This window comes from Pholcus phalangioides, unplaced genomic scaffold (genome assembly GCF_987345545.1).
Source record: "Pholcus phalangioides strain wild (caught in Gottingen) unplaced genomic scaffold, Ppha-v1.0 ptg000008l_1, whole genome shotgun sequence".
Classification (NCBI taxonomy): Eukaryota; Metazoa; Arthropoda; class Arachnida; order Araneae; family Pholcidae; genus Pholcus; species Pholcus phalangioides.
This window is the reverse complement of record NW_028301601.1, coordinates 24,980,177-25,000,199: the sequence shown is the minus strand read 5'-3', so window position 1 is coordinate 25,000,199 and position 20,023 is coordinate 24,980,177. Positions and strand designations below refer to the sequence as shown.

The 20,023-nt window shown below is 36.1% G+C and overlaps 1 protein-coding gene across 1 annotated transcript; it reads left to right on the top strand.

Annotated features, from left to right (window-relative positions):
- The first annotated feature begins 407 nt into the window (after positions 1–407).
- Positions 408–12,532, top strand: LOC149084076 (heme-binding protein 2-like). The gene is made up of 6 exons (XM_089234426.1): positions 408–672; positions 4,365–4,418; positions 6,229–6,303; positions 7,566–7,695; positions 7,946–8,132; positions 11,818–12,532. Exons 2-6 carry the CDS (start codon positions 4,377–4,379, stop codon positions 12,059–12,061), a joined length of 678 nt encoding a protein of 225 aa, XP_089090552.1. The 5' UTR covers positions 408–672; positions 4,365–4,376; the 3' UTR covers positions 12,062–12,532.
- The last annotated feature ends 7,491 nt before the right edge of the window (positions 12,533–20,023 follow it).

The following is a 20,023-nucleotide window of genomic DNA, read 5'->3' as shown; positions in this document are numbered from 1 at the left end:
CCCAGCAGTTCATTTCAAGCATTAAAAGCCTAATCATACTACGAAATCATATCTGATCAGCAACAGAGACACTTAATCTCTCATCAATGTCACGAACCCGAGACCTTTTCCGATGTTTGATCGATGATCGATGAGACACCATAATCATACAACAATCGATCACCGCACTCTGGGTTCTTATCGTCGCCACACACAAGAAACAAAAAAAGAAAAGTTTAACTTTGAAATATATTCAATAAGATTCCGGAAGTTCAAGGGATTTTTCGTGGATATCGGCTTTGAACTTCACCTTGGCTTGAAAACAAAAAAATAAAAAAGAACAGAAAACAGAAACCTGCCCGAAATCCTAGATAAGAAAAGAAAACAAAAGAAAGAAGCAAAAAAAGTTGTTTCGATTATTTGTTGCGCCTTCTCTTCTTTTCCCATTGTAATAATAATACGTATAATGATTGTAGGGCAGACGTTTGTGGCCTCGGGCAAATATATCAGGTTGCTGCTGACCTAAGACAGAGGAATAGACTCCTTTGGCCGCAGTGGCGGACACTATATAAGTAGGTTTTTCTTTGCCGCTTCTCCCATCACCAAGGCGCTCTCTTAAAGCTGAAGGACCGTGTGAATTATTAATTCCCGCGCGATCATTATCATCATTATTATAGGCACTGAAATTGTACGGTGAGTCTGTTCATGATTATTTTCGAAAATTATTTTATGCATCAACAATTTAATCCTAATAATGTAAAATATATTTTAGACTTTTTTTTTGTCGTGTGGATATTATTTACGGTCGAACCCCGTTATAAGAATTTCAATAGACAGATACTTTTGTTCGCTATATCCAATCTAATAAAAGAACATCTTATAGCAGGGGTTCTTCAACTCATAACCAGCTGGACAAATGTGGTCCTCAGAACTTTTTGTTGCGGCTCGTCGATCATTTTTAGAAAATAGCCACTTTACATAGAAAAACGATTAAAAATTCCAAAAAAAAAATCGAGCTTTTACCACTTAAACCTCTACCGCTGTATTTAGAGCTGTGCAATAGTAAAGCTGGCTGTGCATTTGATGCATTAAAAGGGCCGTCCGGGGGAACCCGATCCAAAACAGTTTTTGAGGCCTATGTTATTTAATATAAGCTACATATTTCGAGAGACCAAATTCGACAACCAAATGTATACATTTACAGAAACTGAAAAACATCTTAATGAAAGAGATAATTTTAGAACTATTGAAAAAAATAATTTCATAATTGATGAAAGTATTATTAATGAAAAAATATTTACAGAATCACGTAAGCGCACGACTACTGATAGAAATATTTAGAGAATTATTAAGAATAACTTCAGTATTGTAAAGAGTAATTTCAAAAGTATTAAAAGTTCATGAAAGAAATCAAAAATTTTTTCTGAGGAAATAACTTCATAATTCTATACCTCAGAACCGTCCTATCGTATGTCCATTTTTGTTGATTTTGAGCTCTTGTAGTTCTCATTCTGTAGTTTAGGGCTATAGTACTGTATTTTAGCTAAAATAAGTTTTAAATAAAGTAGCCAAAATCCCAGAATACAGCATGTCCCGATATACTTTTCAAGGAATTAATGAAATAATGAGACATAAATTATTGTTTTCTCTTTATACTGTAAAATCCTTCAAATGGACATACTATGGCATGGTTCTGAGGTACAGAATTAATGAAAATTTAAAATTAATGAAAAAATAATTTCAGAATGATCGGGACAAGTTTTAGATTTAATAAAAGAAATGATTATAAGAATTGATTATTGAAAGGAAGTTGTTTGAAAATATTCAAATTTAATGAAAGAAATATATTCCGATAAATAAAGTGTTCAATGATTTGCGGAACCACGTTTAGTAACTGAGGATGCTGCGGTGTGACTTAATGGGCCGCGGGCTTCGTGAAAAACAGTTGGTGGTCCGTGGGCTTCGTGGGAAGTTTTGATTTGGTCCGCCGTATCTTAAAGGTTGAAGACCGATATAGAAGGACGTGATGTCTAGATATATGCACATTTGTATTTATATTTATGTAATTGTTTATTATGTTAGTTTAAATTGTAAAAAAAATGTTTAAAAATAAATTTTTCACATTCAAAAATCAAACAAATTCATAACTTTTAAAAATTTCTAAATTTAATTCAATATTTTTTGCATTTGAAATAATATTTCATTCCACTTAAGTCAGATAACGGAATTCAACAATGGTTTCCAATTTTAACAATAACTCAAGATTTTTGTTCTTAAAATAGAACCATGGTTTTCTATTCAACAATGTTTTTTTTTTAAATTGAAAAATTGTACTAAGGATGATTTTATTACCGACCTGCATACATGTATATTTTTTAACTTAACGATGATTTTTTACCTGAAAATAAATGACAAACTGATCAAAAATAATTTTTATGCCTGAAACAATTGTTCCAATTCTACAAAATATATTAAATTCAATTTGAAATTCATTTCCAAATCCAGAAATAGTTTTTAGACATAGGAATGATTTCCAATTCAACGATGGGTTTTGAAAAATATAATTTTTTTAAATTTTAAGAAAATTGTTTCTTCAATTAAAAAAATAATTTTTTCTATTTTAAAAAGATTTCTTTTTAATTTAAATCCAAAAATCATTTTTACAACTCAGAATGTTTTTTACTTTGTACATAGGTCAAAAACACTGATTTGTAGTGCAACAATGAACACAAGAACTTAAAAATTTGCTTGATTCACTATAATTTCTTATTTGAAGTGCAATAGTAGGTTTCTATAACTATCTTTACTCCTTTATAAAATTCAACAATCAATTTTTTTCATAAAACAAAAGTTCATAGTAAACCTTTACAGCCTGTAGGGCCTACAACTAAAAAACGTAAATGTGTGTTACGGTAAATGCGATAAATCGGTAATTATGTACAATGACCGGATTCATCACATTTACCGTAACATATACAGGGTATTTGTCTTGCAAATGCGACCTTTATCTCATCAACCGTCCTTGGTAGAGTTATGTTTTCACTTTAAAAAATGCTCAAAAGGCGTTCAAAAATTACCTTGTGCCAGTTTTGTGGGTGAAAATGCAGTGTGTAACAAAATAAAAAAAATCTAAATTTATATATGTTCCCTCTAACTTCTAGTTAGAAAATTGTTATCCTATCTCTCCTGAAGCCAACAAAAAAAAAATCCAAGTTCCGAACTGCAATACTCACCGAGATATTCGAATTCCGAAAGCAGAGAAAAGTTGGAAAACGACAGCGTAAATGAGGGGAAAAGAGCGTCTCGTCCGTTAGTTTTTGCTGTTCTTTCATAACTTTTCTCCGATTTTTGAAATCAAATGTCTTTGCGAATATTGCACCACCATTAGAAAACATAGAATATTTTTTTTTTTTGTTGGCCTCGGGAAGGACCGGGCAACAACTTCTTAACTGGAAGTTAGAGGACAGGGGGATCATATAAAAATTCAGATTTTTTTTTTTTTTGTTTTGTTACTCGCTGAATTTTCACTGGTATAGGGTAATTTATGAAAGCCTTTTTTAAGCATTTTTTTAAATTCGAATCATACCTCTACGACGGATGCTTGATGAGATAAAGCATCATTAACACTTACAGGATATATTCATTAAAAAGACTATACAAAATTAAATAAGTAAAGTAAACCCTCAATAACGGTACAAGAACTGTACAAAATAGGGTATTCATTCAAAAATGTAATTGTTTAAAAAACAATAATAATTGACCATATATAGAAATTCTTACCAATTTGTTTAATTCAGTAATTTTGGTGCTTTAAGTATTCCCTGGAATTTCGAGGGAGGTTTGCGTACCCTTTCCAAATGCTTGCGTACCGTTAGCGCGTGTTAGAATAGCGTTTTTAAACCTACGGTCCGCGGTGATGGCATAGGTGGTCAGCAGGAAGACTTAGCAAGTGAGTACTTGTCATTTGGATTTTTCGAAATTTTGTTGCTGTAACCGCAGCTGCTAAAGCTAGGATTTTGTTTGTAATCTCACTCTGGAGCCCTTATTCTGAGAAACCCCCTATATCTCGAATTTCATTCGTATCCGTTGATTTTTACGGCTACTAGGGCCCTCGTATATCGGTAAAGTTATTTCATGACCACCCTGTACTTAGGTAGTAGTAAGTGTGAAATCCAAGGAATTTATAGGAAGCATATCCTCCTACAGTATAGTGCATGTAAAATATACTTCTTGTATAGTGTTCCATAAGACATGTTCCGCTGTTGTTTTTTTTTTATTTTACTCTCTTTCTTTTCCCGCAATTTCTGATTACATTTTCCTGGTATCTCAGCATGTCCTGTCACAAATAAGGTCTAATGTCTTCCGCCTATTTTTTGTACTTGCAGAATTATACAGACATGAGATCGTGGTGGATACTGGCAGTATTTCTGTCCATACAGGTAGGTACTGTAAATTGGACATTCACCATTAACCTGATACCTTTTCTACAGTAAAATAAATTTTCCTACATAATGACTATAGGTATTAACTAATTTGAAAGAAAAACAATACATAAGGTGACCTAAAAGTCGTTGACACATGTTAAAAATTAATTAAAAAATCAACTGGTCGGCATGAAAAAAGCGCGATTCATACTGCAAGGCTTGAAATGACGTGTTGAATTTTTGTTCTCTTAGATTCAAGAAATAGTTTGAAATTTCATTCACAGATAGCGCTGTATAACGAAAAATTTTAAATATATTATATTAAATATAAATATATATAGTATATTTAGAATATACTATATTTTTAACTTAATTAATATATACTAGAAATAGTACATTTAAAATACTATATAGTATTTTAAATACAAATACAAATACAACGCCACAACAGGCAAATTGCCCAACGAGGTGGCTGACATCATGGATCCCGGAGCCATTTTTTGGAGGCCCTACCTACTACTGCTACAACCCCCCCCCCCGCGCGGGGGGGGGGGTAATTTAGTATATTTAATAAACTATTAGATATACTAAAAGTTTTAAAAATATTCTATATACATAAAATTTATTTTTTCTGTGTGTGTGTGTGTGTGTGTTCTCCGTACAAATCTACAGACCAAACCCTGGTCTGTAGATTTGGACCAATCCTTGCCATGCAATTATACCAAACAGAACCCGACTTGAACGATAGGCTATTTTAAAAGATAATCAGAGCTGGGAAAAAGGCCCTAAATGGGCAAAAAAACTATCGGGCAACAATTGTTCTTAGGCTTCCTTCGACAATGACTTTCGGAATGTTTACTTTGGTTATTATGGTTCCCAAACAACGCGTTCTCGACATGGTAATCCCTTCTCAATGGTTTGCCACTTCTTTTATGCCCCCAGTCTATCGTGAAAACCCGGACAGCGACGGATATTTTTAATAGTAACCCATAAAATGGGACGCAAACAGTGCACATAATACATGTTCAGCACTATTTTCATCACGTAGAACTTCCTGGTCCTTTCTTTTTTGCTGAGCCTAAAAAATATGTTTGCAATCAAACATCTTTTGGCATCAAGAGGGTGCCCCTCATTGTGGGAAAGTTGTACGTGATTCACTTAGGCATGCAAATTTTCCGGTTACGGCTAAACATTGTCAAAAGCAAGTAAAGTTGTCAGTTACAGCCAAAAATTATTCAACGGTAAGTGAAGTTCTCAGTCGCAGTGAAAAAAATTTTCCAATTCTAAGAAAGTTGCCAACTATCACTAAAATTACTGAAAAATCGCCATTCGCGGAAAATAATGGGCACTGCAAGCCTAAATGTAAGTCACCTAAAATCATATATGTTTGACAAATATATGAGATACAACAACAACAACAAATACAACGATTGTTGAGATGTATATATAACGATAATCATTTCACCAAAATTAATCATGAATAATGCCATAATTATTATGGCATAATTCGCGTCATGAAAATAATCCTAATTCTTGATTTTAATAGTCCGATTAAGCATTTTTTAAAATAGGAGAAAAACGGGATATTATATAAAAAAAGTTGGAACTGCCAAAATTACTGAAATATCCCATAAAATAAGGACATATGGTCACCCCCCCCCCCCGCTCCGATATATACAAGTTTCTGGCCCGCGAGTGGCAGAAATACATCATATCTGGCCCGCGGACTGAAAATGTTCCTCCTACTCTGTTTTATGTTACAATAAAATTTCGTATTACGTCACCCAAATGCGGAAATGATTTCTAATGTGCATTTCTTTTACAGATCACGGTGGTATTCTCGAAATGCATGAGGAGAGGAATCGAATGTATCGATTACGATGTGACCTCGAAGAATTCCGTAAGTGATGGAGTCGAGTTTATTCAATGCGAAGCACAGTGAAACCTCGATACAACGATATTCTGCAGACTAAGAAAAAAATATCGTTGTAGAGGGGTTACCGTTGTATCGAGAAATAGCATAATCATCACGCGCCGCCAAATGCATGCTGTTCTTGGTATCTCTCTCTTCTCTCTCTCTCTCTCTCCTGAATTGGCATTTTTAGTACCCCATATAAAATGCATTTATAATAATAACGTGATCCTCACGTATTTCCAAGAGATCCGTAAGATCTGTTCGAGGAATTGTTAGTGTTAATAGGCATCCATCAAGCCCATACCTGCCAACTTTCTACAGCAGAAAGCCTCAGCGCGAAGCTTTGGCATCACTAAAGTCGTCCATTTCACCTGTAGCCATTGGATATGGCAAGCCGATGTATCGTATGCGAAATCTTTACCTTCTTTTGCAGTGTATTCAATGACTATAGGACGTCGCGAGCTTCGCGGGGGGCTTTCTGCTATACAAGGGTGTTGGATCTGCAGTCAGAGGCTAGCTCCGTAAACACTGGACTGCCGGGCGGCGTAATACAAGTAGTAATTCGCAGCAAAAAGTTGTAATTGACAAGTTGAAATGAATGAAATTCAGTTATTGGTTTCACCCTTAAAATATTTTACTACATGAGATTCGTGTGCATTAAACAAAAAGTAGCTTCACTGTAACTTCATTAACAACTTTCAGAGGATAGATTATAGTAATGCAAAATGTCGATGTTATTAAACATCCTCGAAAGAACAAAATCTTGTGAGGGATTTAAAAATATATTGAAGGAGAATTTTGAGAATGAAATATACAAGGATATCGTTGTAACGGTTTCGAAACATCCTCAAAAAAGCATCGTTATAGAGGGATTTATCGAAGTAAATAACATCGTTGCATCGAATGAGTTTAACATTATATATAACAGTAAAGAAAATTCGAAACAAGGTTTGAAAAACTATTCGATGCAGCGGGATTTATCGTTATGTCGGGTATCGTTCTACCGAGATTTCATTATATATGGGAAAAACACATCTCTAAGAACGGCACCCTTTAATACCGGAATTCTGAAGTAATTCACGAGAGTGATAGAGAGGTAAAATAACGATTTAAAAAAAAATCCAGATCGGGAAAGATGTATCCTATTGGAAAGCGTTCCTTATATATAGAAGTTTCACTGCATTTATTTTGGAGTACACACTGAAACGAGAATGTTTTGATATAACACCGTGAAATGTCCATTGTAGGAATACGAAGAGCGGCAGTACCCAGAAACTATGTGGATCAGCGCTACGATCAAAGGGTCATCTCTGTCCAGAGCGCAGAACGCTCTTTACAAGAAACTCTTCAGGTACATCCAGGGAGATAATCTCAAAGGTAAGTTGGTGATTATTATTTTTTTTTATGGTCAATTAATAATTTTTGGTCCTCACCCGATGGTTCGGTCAGAGAGGCGTGAGCCCGTTGGCGAGGCAGGTTCCGTAAATGACCTCTCCGCTTTCGTGGGCATCTTTTTCTCAGCCACCTCGTGGGACATTTTGCCTGTTGTGGCGTTGTATTTGTATATAATTGATGGTTATTTTCAGGTTTTCTTGATGAGATCTGAGTTTTCGATTTGTTTTTCCAGGAGCTTTCATAAATAGCACTGCGCCCACGAGGACGAAAGTGGTGCCTTGCCAAGAAGACGACTCCTTGTGCGAGCACACGTATACCATGTCCCTTCTGGTACCATCCGAGCAATACCAAGACGCTCCCATCCCAACAGATGTTGATTTGTTCTTCGAGAAAGAGCCTGCGAAGCGCTATATTGTCAGGTACGTTACACCACTTGAAACAGTATTTTCCAATAGGACAAAAATTCACGATGTGGGATGAAATATGGTCATCAGAAGTTTTCTCAACCCTTTCAGGCCCTGCATTGATAAATGCATGGGTTGCTTTTTCTCACTGTGGATTTTTTTTCACCTCGGTTAGTTAAACCCTGGCTTATAGGGTTGTGTAAGTTTTAAGTTATAAATATAGTGTATATCAATCAAGTTTGGGGTTTTCATCAGAGGGTTGATGCAAGCCCCCTTAATAGCACTTTATAAGTCAGCATGCAAGCACTTATAGTTGAACTTTCAGGGGGTTATTAAGATTCAGGAGAAAGTGCCTCCTAGAAAAGTGTGATTTATTACACAGAATTTAGCAATAAAATACTGGAAAGAATTACACGTGTTTATGAATATAACCTGCATTATCTTGGTGGAAAAAATTCGAACGAAGAGAATTATTTCTTCACAAATAAAAATCGAAATCAAAATTTGAAAAATAAAATAAAATAAAAATTTGCTGACATTTTGATTTTAATGTATTTTTGAGTGTCAAAAATGCAAAAAAAAAAAAACTTGAAAATTCCAAAAAAAAAATGAATGCCCGGGTCTGAAAGGATTAAGACGTATCACGTAATAAAGGGTTACGTGAGTATGAGTATGACCAGTAACAGATTCTGGAATGGTCAATATAGGGAACTGTGTGACTGGTTAAAGTGTGAGAAATTGGAGTGGCCGTTTATGAGATACTCGAGTTGGAGAGAAAGCCCAATTTAACACAAATTCTCAGCTCTATGAAACCGACATTCTACTAGCGTAAAATTATGTGTACGCGTGATGTTGTAAGAACACATTGTACAATGCCCAATTCGGATTTGGTCATGGATTTTATTCATCAATGGCTCGGACTTGTATTAAAAATCACATACTGTGGTCGTAGTTGCTGCTGTTAAGTCGATATTAGTTAGATGCCTTGCATTTGATTAGCTTCTCTTTTTTTATGATACCCTAAGTGTCTCGATGCCATCAGCAGGCATCAAGGGGCCCCCCACCGAAGCATCGATGAAGCTCCCCACGATATGAATACTAATTCACCGCACACCAACTTCAGTTATATCACCAAACAATAATTTACTACCGATCGAGTTGTGTCGGTATCTTCCTCGAGAGAAAGTCATGTTGTACTCCTGTCCTCGTCTTTAACAGATGGGACTTCTGGCGAGGACGTATCGAGAGGGCTCCATTTATCGGTTTTCGCCTCAGATTCGGTAGGGAAAGAATTTATCTATGTCCTTTCCGGGATCGAACTCGCGGCAACTGATAGTAGCCTTCGTGGCGATAGACGAGCATCTTACCACTGCGCTACTTACGCGCCAACGGCTAAGACTGGAGTCTTGATGGAGATTTTGCTTTTCACATCGGAGCAAAAACCTCAATTACTTTGATCGTAAAGCAAAGGCCAATTCATCAGAGAACCACCCTCAATCTTGCTGCCTACATTATAATTCTAGGAGTTGAAGATAGAGAGATAGTTAGAGATGGCAGTTCCATTTGCAATCAAAAGTTTTCCCATCCGCACTGCTGTACGAAACTACTGCTGCAATGCAAGAATTAGCATCGACCCTACAAAGCTGCGCAAATGTTTGAGAACCTCTAAAGGGAGGCGCCTAAAACCGTTGACACAGCGTGTTAAACATTTCATTGCCCACGGGCCACTCAGCTATACAACACGCATGTTTGCAAGGAGCTCGGTGGGTTGCAAGTCACACTCGTCGGCTGTGCGCTGCAGACCGCTGCGGACCTGACACGGAGACAAACAAACATAAAGCCGTGTTAAGAATTGCACTTGTGAGTTTCTAAGACACTAACCCCCCTTGGCGTACAAGCTGTTGGCGATAAATTTGAATGTATCTGTGTTAGACGTATAGGCGATACATATGGTAGCCTTATTCGCACGTTTAAAAAAATGGAAGAAAGGGAAAGAAAAAAAAGCGATAGGCGGAGGGGGAAAGGAGCAGTACAGACAGTAGATGATTAGATAAGAGAGTCACAGACAGATAAGGGATGCACAGTACCTTGCTTTTTCACCCTCGCCTACGCGTTCTTTTTCTCACTTCCGCGTACGGTATATAATACAAGGATTAGTTCTGAGAAAGATACATTACGTGTGGGGGGGGGGGAGATGCCGTGAGACCGGGAAGGGGGAAAAGCTGAAGAGAAAGAGAGACACACAAGCACACGCCCCCCCCCCACCCATATCTCCGCCCATGACCAAAGTGCTATCCTCAGTCAATGCAGTATCGCAGTCAGGGTTAACAGCCGCTAGGCCGCCGGTGTCTTCAACATATCCACCCACTAAATTGGTAGCTTTTCCCGACGTCTCTTGAAATGTTTTAACGTTTGCGACGTTGAAGTGCAAATCACTGTGAGAGCTTGGTGTCCCCATCCGAAAATTCAGGATCAAGACTTTTGATTGCTGAATTTTCATTTCCCAGTCAGTGTCGTCTTAACGCATGGGCACGGCCCGGGGGCCTCAGAAAAATGAGAACCGGTTCAAATTTTCGAGAATTCGCCAGGTAGGGCCTCAGCAAAATCACTTGGCCCGGGGGCCCATGATGCTCTTAAGACGCCCCTGTTTCCAGTTGGAGGGCGCGGAATGTGATTTTTTCAGAATTATTCAAAATTCTCGCAGAATTTTGTGATATTTATGTTGTCACCACAAGTTGGGAAAACCGACAATTCGTGACTTTCACCGTGATGTTTGCGATTTTCTCCTTTTTTTTTTTTTTTGGGAGATTTCTCTCCATTTTCCTTGACTTGTGATGCGGATGAGGGGAATTCTGGACTTTCCCCCCCCCCCCGCAGGATGAGAATGTTACGGTGTTGCTTGGTCATCATTGATTGGCTCTTCGGTCAGAATCACGGCCTGTGATTTGTCGATTTCCTCCCCTTTGCTTTTCGGTAGAGTTTTACGCGGAGAGGGGAAGGAACAGTGTGGTTTAGCAGGATTTCTCCAGTATTTGCTCGGCTTGTTCGCTAATCTTCCATCAGGAACTGGATTTCCGTGGTTAGCAAGCCGAGCTTCTTGAATTCAGCTTTCCTGTCTGCAACCGCGTCGTAATCCCGCATATCGTAAAGTACTTTGTCCCAGAGTGTTGCACTCCTAGAGATGTACGAAGAATGGAATTAACTATTATGCATATTGCTGCTGCTACTTGAAATTACGTTTTACGCTATTATATCATAGATAAATTATCATTATGAATATTATTTTCAAAATATATTGCTTTAGAAACCAGTCGATGTAAAAGTAACATATACAGGGTGGGAAAATGATCAGTGAAAACCTACAAAATATATGAAATAATGAAAAATTATCGAATTGGGTACAGCTGTTGAAACTGTTGTGTTATCAACATGAAGGAATTTTTTTTAACAGAAGGAAAGAATAGTTACGAAACTTATCAGTAGGTGACGGTAACGAAAAAGAACAGCTGACTGAAAATAGCATTAACTGGAACAAGAACGCTTTTCATGGCAAACTTAAGGATTTTTTCCCTATTTAGTGCGAATTTTTAAATTTCTTACGGACTTTCTGCTCACCCTGTACAATGTTTGTCATATTGCTTTCATCATAGAATTCATCAAATCAATGTCAGATACATGATTGATTTTCCTATCGTCACAGGAGTTTTGGAGGACGCCCAAGTGAGAACCGTTGGCTGAACGAGGCCCAGATCCTGGCAGATTTATCATCGAAGGATTCAGACGTCGAACAGGATCATTACTACCTGAACTGGTACGATCCACCCCTGCAACTGTTCAACCGACTCAACGAGGTCTGGCTCAGCAAGACCACACCTAATAAGAAGATCTCCGGAGACCAGTTACAAGAGGAAACTTTCGGAGAGGACCTCAACGAGATCTGTTAGATGACTGTCTTATCGTGCTTCTCAAATGTCTTTGGTGTCCTGGTGACATTCAACAAGAATATTCCTCCATTCCTCCATGATTTCGAAACTTACTACGTTATTCATGTAACTATGTCTCTATATTTCAATGTCCGACTCATTTTCGAGTCGAGCGTGACTCGCCCTGTCGATGAAGTCTATTCGTCCATCGAAACACCCACCGATTCGGAGCTGGGCTCCACTTCTTTGATCACTTGATGATTTTGAGAATCATCCTGGTACATAGGTTTTTTTGCATCATATAAGTTGTCATAATAATTGTAATCAATGTTCACACGTGCACCCAACATCATGCGGCATATTTCACTCTTCGTATAATTTTTAGAGATTGTTATTATTTATTATAATATTAGTTATATCATGCTCAGCCAAGCATATTTTATGGATATCATACTCATAAATAAAATTATCATCACCGGATAGTGAAAAGAACTGTAGTGCATTCTTTGACTCATGAAGGACATATTAATTTGGGATCATGATTGCTTTTTGACTGAATGTATTTTAGAAGAGGCGAGAGAAAAAATATTCTGGAATGACACTGTAAAATGTATTATCGGATTTTCCGTACCAGGGGTTCTTAACCTTTCTTTAGCCGCGACAGGAAATAAATATCAAGATCAGCTTCGCGACCCCATGGAACTATATTTTTGCAAAATTTGAGAAACCAGTTACGCAATAAGTGTATCTATAACAAGGCTGTAGGTGGATTCGAACATCCCTTCCCCCCTTCTATAGGGGGTATTGATTTGAACAACCCATCTAGGAGGCCCTAGCGATTCAAGCTTGGGTCGTGACCCACAACTCAAGAAACTCTAGCTGTAACAGGACTTGTACCAAAGCCTCCTAGAAGTATCTACTAGGAGAGAGGAGGCTTTGCTTGTACCGTCCATCTCGGACGCCTCTGCAAATCAAATTTGGTCGTGACCCATAGCTCAAGAATCCCTATCTGTAAGAGGATTTATAAAACCCATCTCGGAAGCCCTCCGAATCAGCTCGGGTTGTGAACCATAGCTCAAAAATCCATAGTTGTAAGAAGTTCTGTACGACCCATCTAGGACGCCCCTGCGAATCAAGTGTGGTCGAGGTCCATAGCTCAAGAGCCCCTGGCTCTTAATGGATTTGAACAACCCACCTCAAAAGGTCTGCGACCCAAGTTTGGGTCGCGACCTATAGGTTAAGAACCCATGGTCTGTACCAAGGGTGTTCAACCTTTACGACAATGTAGGTCATTGCATTGGTTTGAAAACGGGTCGCGGAATCCTCAAGTTATCAGTAAATATGCAGCGGGTCACTTGAATGATCTGGAAATATGCCGCAAACTACTTAAATGATCTTAAAAATGCGCCACGGGCCCCTAAAGTGTTCTGTAAATGTGCCGCCTAGTCACTCAAATGATCTGTAAATGTTCCGTGGATCACTGAAGTGATCAGTTAATGTGCCGTAAGCCTAAAACTATGATCTAAAACTGCGTCGGGGGCCACTTGAGTGGTGCGGAACTGCACCATGGGTAACTTGAGTGATCTGGAAAAAAAAAAATATGCCACTAATTTCATTTTTACAAAATTAGGATCGAGGTCGCGGAGTGGCCAACAGCCGGTCAACAAAAAAATGAAAAAAAAACGATTATATTTCGATTGACGAAATTGTGGTTAATGTAGCGAAAAAAATAATTTCTGGTTTGACAAAAACAATTTGTATTTTCAACACACAAACATAAAACCTCTTTTGGTGGCGGATTCAGAGACCACCGTTGGGAGGGTCGACTTTTTTCACATCAAAGATTGATTGACCATACGTCCCGTATTGTCCGGAATAGTCCTGCCATCTTGTTTTTTTAAAAGTGCCCCGTTTTTTAGTCGAAGTTTTCTTCAATTTGTTATTTAATCAAAAACATTGATACGAGTAATTTTTAACAGATTTATTGAACGCAATATTATCATATTCGGATTCTTCCCCTCTCATAGATCCGCACCTGACCTCTTTCAAGTCGCGTGAGGTACACACGAAACCGAGACCTACCCAACAGGTCCGACGCCTAGATTTTGGGCAGGGAAGTATAAGTCAGCATCCAAAAAAGACGTACATTTTTTATGAAAAAAAAAACTATAAGCTTTAAAAAAAATTCAGCAATTTTTAAGGACTGAGGGAACAAATAATTTCAGAATCACCAAGGATGCAGAATTTGAGTAAAAAAATAATTTCAGAATCACCAAAGATGCAAAATTTGAGTAAAAAATAATTTCAGAATCACCAAGGATGCAGAATTTGAGTAAAAAAATAATTTCAGAATGGGTGACAGAAATATCCAGAATTAATGAAAATACAGAATGAAAATCAGAATTCATGTGAGAATTTCAGAATTAAGCAAAAAATTGAAAATACCGTTGAAAGAAATGATTCTATAACTAATGAAAATTAAGAATTAATGAAATAAATTATTTCCAAATTGATGAAAATTCTAAATAAACGAGAAAAATTATTTCAGAATTAATGGAAACTCATAACTGAAACAAATAATTTTCAGAATTATTGAAAATTCGGAATAAATAAAAATAAGAACACGTGCAAGAATTTCAGATGAAAACTCTAAATTGAGTGAAAAAATTTTTGTAACTAATGAAAATTAAGAATTAATGAAATAAATAGGCCTAAAATATATCAGAATAAGTAAGACTTCAATAATTTGGAGGACACTCATTCGAAGTTTTACCCAGGATTAAGATGCCATTGGATTTACCTCAAATTTGTCAATTCACAACAGATTCATCCACAACGAAGCAAATTTCGTAAAGCGGATGTGAAATGAGAAGCACTTGCGGACCCCACTTTTCACGTTCAGTGAATTTATAGCGTGAAAAAAGAAAAAGAAATTGTTTTGTCACGGGCCCCAGGGCTAGAACACTGTCAGCCCCAACCTTGTGGGGGAAGGGCATACCTCGGACACTTGCGAGGCTAGAGAGCCGATTATCTACCCTGGGCCGCATTCAGATACTCTTTCAGCCGGGCCGTAAGCATGCTTTTTTCCTCAGTGTAATTTTGAATAATTTTAAAACAATTCAGCGCCTTCACTAGTCCATTGCTTGTGGCACTGGATTCACTAGAATCCTTCTATTGTTCTCCTGTTGTCTTGGTGGGGGGAGGGTTCTGTGGAAAAGCCTAGGCCAGAGGGTTCGATGTCTGGATTTTAGAGGTTTGGACAGAATTTTAAGATACTCGTTTTGCGTTAATATTTAATTGTTCAGTCAAACGTTAAAATCAAAATGTAATCAAAGTATTTCATCCTGTTTAGCGGCAGCACCATTCGCACCTGCCTAAATCCGGCCCTGGATGGAAGCTGCTACTTGTCAGTAAATTTACACACTAAAATTCAAAATTCTCCGGAAAAAAATAAACCAGAAAATAATTTTCACAACTTGTAACTACATTTTTATTCACAAAACATCAATAATAATAATAATATAATCAAATATCTATGTAATTAATAATATCAGGAGCTCAACATTCAAAACATGAAAAAATACAAAAATTCCAATGTGTTTTTCCCCCTTGTCAAAGACTAGAATTTCCATTTCCAGCAAAAAACGCTCAACAAACAGAATATAAATATGCATTTGATTATGATAATATATTTCCATTATTTATAAAAAATCTCTAAAGGTATAGATTCGGAAAAAATCTCTTTAAAATTCATAAAATTTTCATAAATGAAACAATTTTTTTTCCCTCAAATGTGTGTGTTGTGTCTTGTAAGCTCTCCGTCTCGAAAAATTGGGCTACATCCATGACCACAAGGGCATTCTCCGATCCCCCGAATCAAGTTTTTTTCCAATTACAAGAATCTTTTTTTATTTTGGTGTGTGTCAATCTGAATTTGTGCATTTCTTTCTATGTAAAATAAATTTCACACACATTTCATTTCAAATAGCCGGACAAAAAAAAAAATCCTTATCTGTTAAAACATGCATATAATACAAGAATGAGGAGTGGTTGCTTTCTAATTTCGGAAAATTCCTCGACTAAAAAATATCATTACACATGTGTGGTTTATTATGCTGCCTCTGATTAAAATGTGACAAAAATGCGAAAAAAAATTCTGAAATATTGATGGATTTAGAAAAGAATGGTTAATGTCCAAAATCAATGATAGGTCTTCCATAATGATTGGTAGCATTTTATGTTTTACATGGATATTTGAATGAATGTCCTGCTATATTGAATATTTCTTTATTTCTGCTCATAAGTTATTTCCCCTCTCCATGTGTGGACCATAGTTGCACAAAATCTGGCCTGGGCTACAAGCAGTTCTAGCCCACGAAGCAAATGAAATTTCATATTTTTCAGATAGAGTATAACCATAGATATTGGTTTGTAGTTTAAGAGTTCTGTAGAAATGAAAAACAATCATGCACAAACCTTCGTTTAAGAGACAATGTGAATAAGGGCCATCTCTACTTAACGGACAGATGTCCTCTGTGCCCTTGAATTATCCATTTATTTTTAATTGCTGAAATTGCCTGGAATTAGTTTCTGCTGATAGATGGGTATGAATAAGTTAATAACAAATATTAATAACATCTAAAACCAATTTTGAGGTCTTTGTATGTTCATTCAGTAACTTGGGTGGAATTTAAAAATTAAAGTTCCCTCTAGTGTGTTAATACAGGCAATACAGGAACTGAGGAGGCTATCGAGGCGTTTCACTGCATCAAATATTTCATCGGTGATTTTCAGTTGTATCTGATGAAAAAGAAAAAGCAATTCAAGTTATGTGACCCGTAAAAATGAATTTCAAGCCAATGTCCTGCTAATGGATAAGTTCACTCACCAATGATATAGTCGACAGTCGTTTTTAAAAACACATACAGAATTGATAATTAATACATAAATGGAAGAGACAATGAAAAAAAATGGAAGATATAAAAAATGAGTTAGTCATTCACTTTTATTGGTGATTTCCATAAAAATCACTTATTTTTGTTAGCTGCCTCACATTATTTTGGTAAATATGGTTCCATAAAATTGATGTAGGATAACATTTCACATAGATCTAGTTTCTCTGAAATATTTTCAGGATGGGAACCGCTTGATACAGAAATGATCTATTGCTGATCAAGCACAATCTTTTCTTTATGTTGGCGTTGCAATAAGGGAAATACAACAACAGCAGTTGGCTGAAATAGAGTTTGATCGTCTCTCAACTTAGAAATTGCCTATCGATAACCATTTTATGATCATACCATTTCTGAAATTACCAGTTGATCCGATCATAATGCACAAAAAGCAAATTATGTTGTCAACACATCTTCAATTCATGGTCACCCTGGCCAACAATCGAACACTTCCTGGTATGTGTTCGCAAAACACCTGTATATTGGTGATTGACTCTTAAGACACACAGAACATCCAAATTGAAATTTACTTTTAATTACAACGAACTCAGAGGCAGCTGAAAGAATAGAGTAACCATAAAAAAAATAACAGAAAAAAACAAAGTTTGTAAAACAAGGAATTGACAGAAATGAGAGTTTGTAAAATAGAATGGATTTTAACATTAGCTCTCTACAGCATGCTGTTCTCGACAGAGGACCAGTTTGCAAAAAAGAGCGTGTTTGTAAAATTGGAGGTTTGTAAAATCGAGCGTCAACTGTATTAACAATCAAAACAAAATCAGTTTACTTGATCATGTAGTGATGAAACATACGACCATGCATGAACACTGAAATTAAAGTATGATTAATAAATATATCTTAACAGGTATATTTACTGAAACTATGCATGAATTTTTCTTTTTACCTGGAAAAATAATGTTTAAATGATGGAAGTCCAAACAAAACATAACTTGGGAATAAACTGACAACTGTGTTCAAATGCAGCAATGCCACCGCCACATAAGCATTAGTAATAAATTTTTTGTTAATACCTTTAACACACCATTATTGGAGTCAAGATTAGCTCAATGTTGTGCTGTTTCATTACTCATGAAAAATGCATGAACTTTGCATCTTACTGAGCTTTTGAGTACCAGACATACTTGAAATAACTTATAATCATAGAAAAAAAACAACAACAACAACAATACAGCCTGATAGGCATGGTTTCGGGCAATTCTGTTTTTCTTTTAATCATTTTCCCCCAGATCAGCTATGCCGTAAATTACAGCATCTATAAGCATTCAGTCGCGGTAATTCTACTTTAAATTGTTATTATGACAGGCATTTAAGCTTCGAATAAAAATGACATTTTTTTTAGAAAATAAAAACAGTAAAAAACAGCAAATGCAATAAGATTTTTCCTATTGAGACTAATAATACAAAAATAAACATACAAGATAACAATGTTAGAACAAACAAGTACATATAACATATGGAAAAAAAATTATAAAATGAATAAAATAAGAAAAGTACATAAAATTGGTTGTTTGATAGCACCACATTGGAATGTGTTACTTTAAAAGAAAACATTTCAGAGTATCTTTTCCAAGAAACCGGTTCGAGAGAGTGTGGCGGGGACAATAACAGGAAACAAATGTAAGCGACCAAGTTCCGCATCAGATATTAGCATACATCTTCCAATGCAAATTAAAAGCATATAATCCCAATAACACCTGCAACATTTTTTCTTTTATCAACAACAAATAACATCTAGAAGTGAATATTTTTTTGGAGCCAACACTGGATAATACATCATATACGCACGTAAATAACAACAAATTTCACATTTAGTATTGCATTGAAATTGCATCGCTTTGTAGTTTGTTTTTTTTTCGTTTTTTTTTAAATGTCACATTTGGCAGTGCACGGCTAAAAAAAATTCTTGCATACAAAAAAAAGAGGATTTTTTTTCATATGTTTGAATCATATAGAGAAAGAGATAGACAAAGGCATGCAAATACAGGCTCGGCAGAGATAGTAATGCTAAACTAATTATTAGGCGAAACTACACTAGAAAGAGTACAACGATCCCTACGAGTAAAAATGTACGATCAAAAAATCTGATATGAAAACCTGCATATTTTCAATGCTTTTGGGCTCGACCGAATAATCTGAGTGAAAAAACAAATTTGAATAACATAAGATTCCAACAAGCTACTGATAGATGGAAATACAGACAATTTGAATATTTACTTTCGCAGGGAAATAAGTGTCTCTCTTACTAAAATTAGATAATATATGGAAGAGTAGATGACTTTGCCTAATAATACCTAAAAAAATTGTCAACGAATAAGGCAAATACCAGGAAATACTAAAAAATTCCTAGGAATTTTTAGTATTTCCTGATGTTTGCCTTATTCGTTGATGATTTTTTGAGTATATCTCCTTGTTTTAGGTGATAAAATTTAAAGTTGGTTTTTCAATACCATATTTTCTCTTATAAAGACACTTGTTTATCAAGACTGGCGGATGTTCATACATCAGACATTTTACTAGCGCACTGCACTTGTTAATTATTTTTACAAGCATGAAGCGATAGTTTTCTGCTTAATAGGCCTGCATAGCTCTCTATCATATTTCCCAAGTGTAATAAGATGCTGCTAAGTCTATGTTAAACCAGAACAACTGTCAATTCAGTTCAAGAAAAATCAGGATAACACAAGATCTACTTTTCATTTAAAGGGAGCAACATTTTTCACGGCATTGAAAGATTTTAATCATTAACTCACACTAGTTTAAAGAATTAAAAATAATAATAAATATAGTACAATATAAATACTTCATCATTTCTTAGCCTCTCTTGTCACATGGGCGTAAGCATCACAGACAAAAAAAAAACATTGCCACAAAAAAGCTTGTTAAACACATGTGCCGCATTAACGTAAGGGTCGTGCCTTTCCAAGATAAAATTGAACTTTTGTGTTTACTATATTTCTTGCATTCTATAAACAGATACTCGTTGAAAAGTATACTTGCTAAACACTCAGAA

Bases quoted from the DNA above. Each gene is read 5' to 3' on its own strand.
- LOC149084076 (XM_089234426.1), top strand. From the start codon at position 4,377: ATGAGATCGTGGTGGATACTGGCAGTATTTCTGTCCATACAG. The intron at 7,696-7,945 runs GTAAGTTGGTGA...TTGTTTTTCCAG, and splicing joins CCAGGGAGATAATCTCAAAG to GAGCTTTCATAAATAGCACT. The intron at 8,133-11,817 runs GTACGTTACACC...CTATCGTCACAG, and splicing joins GCGAAGCGCTATATTGTCAG to GAGTTTTGGAGGACGCCCAA.